Source organism: Oncorhynchus tshawytscha, linkage group LG07 (genome assembly GCF_018296145.1).
Source record: "Oncorhynchus tshawytscha isolate Ot180627B linkage group LG07, Otsh_v2.0, whole genome shotgun sequence".
Lineage (NCBI taxonomy): Eukaryota > Metazoa > Chordata > Actinopteri > Salmoniformes > Salmonidae > Oncorhynchus > Oncorhynchus tshawytscha.
In genome coordinates, this window is record NC_056435.1 from 50,619,373 (window position 1) to 50,625,063 (window position 5,691).

General features: G+C 45.0%; 1 protein-coding gene across 1 annotated transcript; it reads right to left on the bottom strand.

Annotated features, from left to right (window-relative positions):
- Positions 1-2,049: 2,049 nt before the first annotated feature.
- sox12 (SRY-box transcription factor 12) lies at positions 2,050-5,035 on the bottom strand. Its single transcript, XM_024427592.2, has 2 exons — positions 4,666-5,035; positions 2,050-4,092 (listed from the first exon to the last, which is right to left on the bottom strand). The coding sequence occupies exon 2, from the start codon at positions 4,042-4,044 to the stop codon at positions 2,854-2,856; it is 1,191 nt and encodes a 396-aa protein (XP_024283360.1). The 5' UTR covers positions 4,045-4,092; positions 4,666-5,035; the 3' UTR covers positions 2,050-2,853.
- Positions 5,036-5,691: the final 656 nt, after the last annotated feature.

The following is a 5,691-nucleotide window of genomic DNA, read 5'->3' on the forward strand; positions in this document are numbered from 1 at the left end:
TCTGTGAGTTGTCTAGCCCGGTTTCTAGCTCTCTTTCTAAAATATGAAAGAAAGAAAGAAAATTAGCCTAGTATCATTCTAATAAAAAATGCTGGTTAGTTTAGGTCAAGGGTGTTCCCTTTGAACATTTTGCTTAAGAATGTTTTGTTTGTTTAATGTAATTAAATAAATATTTCATTTATACTTAAATGCACCTGAATGATTGAAACACTACTTTCAAAGACTGAATCTGAAAATGTATTACTTAGCAGTATCACATTTTCTTGCAGCTACCAATTTTTTTGGTTGATGATCTAATACACAGACATATACAGCACATTAGAAATAGGAGTTGTTCCACAGTAAGCTGCTACTTTAATCCTGAGTCCAATTTTTACTGCTGGTGTTGAATTCAATATTGGTTCCATTACCACAGGATGTGTCTGTTTACACTGTACGGTACTTTAGGTTTGTTGACTGCTAATATTATAGCCAGACAGATCATGTGCATGATCAAGAGCTGAAATACCAATTCAATTTGTGAGCCAATACATTTTTGCTGAATCTGCATTTGTAATTTCAATTGTTTCATCAGGAATGGTGAACTTTCCCGTACTTTGTCTATGCTAACCAATAAAAGGTGCCTATTAAAAGTACAAAATACTGGCAATCACTTTTTTAACACTACGACACATGCAGTATGTCTAAAACCTTGATTGCAGTTCACTTTTAGATGGAGGTTGGATGTTGTTGCTGGATTATTTTCTTTTCACACGGTATCCTTCCAGTAGTGTTGAGGAACGTCTACTTATGTGTAACAGAAGAAAGAAAACAGTGTTGCTGTATGGACTCTTAAAGGCCTCGGGTTGTAGTAGAACCATCTCTTCATATGTCTTCTCCTACCATTGATATCTAAGAGGGAAGCCACCTTCCAGTTCAGAAACAAGTTACCTGGTTTTTCATTTTTTTGCTAATGAAGACATTGTACTGTAAAGTTTATGGTGCAGTTCTCTCCAGACATCATCACAAGGAACTAAAACCCTGCCACACATAGACAGACACGCATTGGTTCCTTCAGGTGTTTCCTGGGGGGAGGGACTGAGGAGAAACACAACACAAAATCCAGTACGGTTCTCGTCATGGTCCCTGTACCACACAGTCATTATCACACTACTCCAAATGGTGCATTTTGGTCTGAAAACAAACTTCCAGCGTGTCCGCCATGGTCCCATCATGTATCCCCTGTCTCTCCATGGCCTGCTCCAGAGGCACTCTGCACCGGATGGGGCGGCCTCTGTTAGAGGATGCTGGCTGGCTCCAACAAGGTTGGTCTGACGAGGGATTCAAATCAGTTTATCTAAGGTATGAACTGCAGGAAGGGTTTTGGTGCTGCTTTCTGGCTGGCTCTTCGCCAGCTGCTTGTGGAGAGTAAGTAAATAACACGGGTCCTTTTCGCCACGGTGCCAAAGCTAGGCGATGTAATTAATGAGGATAGAGGGATGAAAAGAAGAAAGGTCACATGTTGTGGTGGAGAGAGGGGGAGGGGTTCTGGCTCCTTCTCTCGCTTTGTCACCTCGTCCCCTCGCGGCTATTTGAGAGAGAGAAGATAGGGGCTGATAGGAGGAGAGGAGAGGTGGCGTGCATCTCATCCCCAGATCAGGGCAGATGAATGAGCCACGGGAGGCAGTAGGACCTCTAGACAAAACGATCCCTGAGAGAGTCAATGGAGGGACAGCTGGCAGTCACAGATTTCGCCTCCATTCACCGCTGAATCGGCCCTGATCAGGCAGCTGCAGCCAGACTGCAGACATGACATGAATTTTACCGCGCTGGTGGCTGTGTGGATGGCCATGATCCTCATCTCCCCCTGAATACACTACCCCCCTACACTCCCCCGGCTGGCAGACGCTCGCTCAGTTGAGCTCAAACACACACGCACGCACACACACACTCACACTCTGAACTCCGGCACAAAGGCTGCTGCCTGCAAGGGCAGATGCACAGCTCCCTGAATGAAAAGCCTCTCCTGACCCCCATCATAGACCCCCCCAACCCCTCTTTCACTCCTCCTCTTCCCCCTCCAGTACTTAGCCCTACTCTCTAACCACCTTCCACCGTTACAGTCACACAACTGTCTGGAATTAATCAGGCACACACACAAGGCTTGTGTTTACATTAACTCCATGTCTTGGAGTCTGCACTATTAGCAAGGCGATGAAAGTGCTGTTACCTAATTACAGAGTATGCGGCGGATTTCTCTCCTGGAGAGAGCCTATGCTTTAACTGATGCTACTGTAAAAGCCTGATGACAAGTGCTGCAGATTCCTATTAGCTGCAACATAAGGACTATTAGCTGCAACATAAGGACTATTCCTCACATGATCTCCCTTTTTACCCTTTGATATTTACAGATGATTTGTTGATAACATGCATTTTTTGATTTGAATCTGCATTTGCTGCCTTGAGTTTGGTTGATTATGTCAGAACATGGTTGTTATGCTGCTTCATATAGAACAAATGCATATGAAAGACATGTAAATGCTACTGTACATGCTCCGGTTAAAACTGAAGAAAAAATACTGAATAAGTTTACTGTTGAAAGCGCTATTATCCCTCTACTAAGAACATATCTGTTCAGTGCCTGAATATTTGAACTCTGATAAAAGGCTTGATGTGAGCAACCTTTCACTGTTTGTAAACCAGACCCTCAGGATGTGGCATACTGGGAAAAGTGAAGAATTAGCACTTACGGACTTGATTGAGAAAATACAAAATAAAGTGTCCAATTTATAATATAACCAAAAAAACCACAGGCTTTTATGAATAGTATATATTCTTCCAGTAAGCCAGAATCCTGTAGAGGCATGCTGGGCCTCAGTAGGTGAACACCAGGTCAGAGATACTGGGCACCAGCAAGTCCCCGGATATCATCTCATTCACTTCCGGGGTGCAGTAATCAGGGAAATCGAAGTGGGATCCTGAGTTGGTGTGAAATGTAGCGTCAAAGTCTTTGTCCAGAGTGGAGCAGTCCATAGGCATGGTGTCGAAGTTGGCGTTGGAGATAATATGCAAAATCTCCTCGTCCAGCTCCTCGTCGGAGGAGGCCGACGACACGAAGGAGGAGGAGCTGGTGGAGGTGGGGGTGGAGGAACGGCCGGTGGAGGAGCGGCCGGTGGAGGAGAAGGGAGCCAGAGGCTCCGAGGAAGAGGACACCCTGGGGGATGACTCTGGGAGGCTGTGGGGTACTGGAGACCCAGAGGAGAGGCCCACAGGCAGCTTGGAGGTGGTGGTCGACACTTTGACTCTGAGCTGGGCTGCAAGCTGAGTCTGCTGCGCACCGGGGGTCATGGCAGCCTGCTGGTGGTGGAAGACACCCACGGCTGGCCTATGCCCTCCTGGCTGGCTCGTCATCGGACTGGCCAACTCTACATCCACTGTGTCATCATCGCTGATGCCCTCATCGTAACCTTTGAACTTATTGCTGTCGAAGCTGGCTCTGTGTTTGGAGGAAGGGATTCGTATCTTGAGCCCTCTGCTGGTGGCGGTGGAGGTTGCGGAAGCAGATGCGCGACCACCCTGGTGGGACTTGCTTGTCTTCAAGGGGACCTTGTCCCCAACCCGCACGGGAATGGAACTCTTGCTCTTCTTCCGGGGCCTGTACTTGTAGTCGGGGTAGTCGGCCATGTGCTTTAGCCGGAGCCTCTCCGCTTCCTTGATGAAGGGGATCTTCTCATAGTCGGGGAGGAGTTTCCAGCGCTTGCCTAGGCGTTTGGAGATCTCTGCATTGTGCATGTCTGGCCACTGTTCCATGATCTTCCGTCTCTCGATCTGCGACCAGACCATGAATGCATTCATGGGCCTCTTGATGTGACCCGTGGGAGTCTTGCACCAGTTGGGGTCTTTGTTGGAGGGCAACCGTCCAAAAATCTCCTCCCTGTCATCTGCACCCAGTCCCAAGAAAACCTCTTGGCTCATATCACTGTCCATAACTGCTGGGTATTTGTGTCCCCTTTGCTGTACCATGATGGAGGAAGACGCTCTACTCAAAATGACGGCTGGAGTCATCCATAATCACACAGACACTCTAAGTTGTTACTGCAATGTTTCCTCCTCCTGTACCCCCAAAGGAAAAAGACAAGCCATAAATACCACCATAAAGAGTATCATCACTCAGCTGACAGCAGGACTGTAAATATCACATAAAACTATACTGATGTTATCCCCATTCATTTTCAGTTGTTACATATAACCAGTACAGATCATAATCTTGCAGAAAATACAAAAAGAATCAGTACAAAAAGAATCCTGCAGCAATAGCAAATGTGAATTATTATACAGTATGTATTATAATTAATGGACATTTTTGTAGGGGTTGATCCATTTTTCGTGAAGGAAAAATACACCAAAGTTATCCTGCAACAGGGTGATCAAATTAAGATCCCATGTCTGTACAATACAATATGTTTCCTTATATAGCTAATACTCAATGAAAAAGAAGCAGATATCCCATCTGATTTTAGAGGTGCAAACTAAGGAATTCTGTACAAATCCAGCCCAGAGCTAAACAAATTAAAACATACTGTATCTAACATTACTCACAACATAACTCAGTACAATTTAATGACTAACACACTCACATCACTGGTTGGAAATGTGACCACTAGGACATAAAACTAAAACACTCACCAGCAATTCTGCAGGACTCTGCTTCAGTTCTCCTTGCCTCAGGACCTAGATGCTGTGTCTGAAAAAAAGAAACTGGTTCCCTCTCCACATGGGCTGACTCTCCTGATGCAGTGGTGAGCTGAAGGAGTTGGGCTTGCAGTGGAGCAGAGAGGAAATGAGTGCTAGAGTCCAACGTCTGTCTCTCTATAGGGCCAGCTGTCCCAGGCTGGCTGCATGTAGACTTTCTTTCAATCTCTGTCTTTCTGTCTCTCTCTCTTACTGTCTACTTTTGTTCATTGTCAGAGTCTCTTCTATTCCCTCGTTGTAGGACAGCACCCCTGTCTGCTACTCTATAAACCTCACAGTAGACAGCTCAACCTCCTCTGACACAAACTCCTCCCCCTCCACCCACCAGTCCGCGCTCGCTGTGTGTGTGTGTGTGCGTGGTAGAGCAGAAAGTATCCATACAGTTAGTCACAGGCACAGTGACAGAACAGGGAAACTGAGCGAGGTGGTTGAAATGTTAATTGCTTAAATGTTAATTGCAGTTTTAAAGAAGGAGACCTTGCAGTGAATTGTCTCCTGCAAGATGTTGTCTGTCTGACAGTTAAATAATGGAGTGCTCACTGTTATGAATCTGTTGACCAGTACACTTTGTGGGTTAAAGTGTGCATGTTGAAATGCGTCTACACACTATCAGCGTTAAAAGGTTAACAAATCAAATCAGATTTATTTGTCACATACACATGGTTAGCAGATGTTAATGCAAGTGTAGCAAAATGCTTGTGCTTCTAGTTCCGACAATGCAGTAATAACCAACGAGTAATCTAACCTAACAATTCCACAACTACCACCTTATACACACAAGTGTAAAGGGATAAAGAATATGTACATAAAGATATATGAATGAGTGATGGTACAGAACGGTACAAAACGGCATAGGCAAGATGCAGTAGATTGTATAGAGTACAGTATATACATATGAGATGAGTAATGTAGGGTATATAAACATAAAGTGGCATAGTTTAAAGTGGCTAGTGATACATG

Bases quoted from the DNA above. Each gene is read 5' to 3' on its own strand.
- sox12 (XM_024427592.2), bottom strand. From the start codon at position 4,044: ATGACTCCAGCCGTCATTTTGAGTAGAGCGTCTTCCTCCATCATGGTA.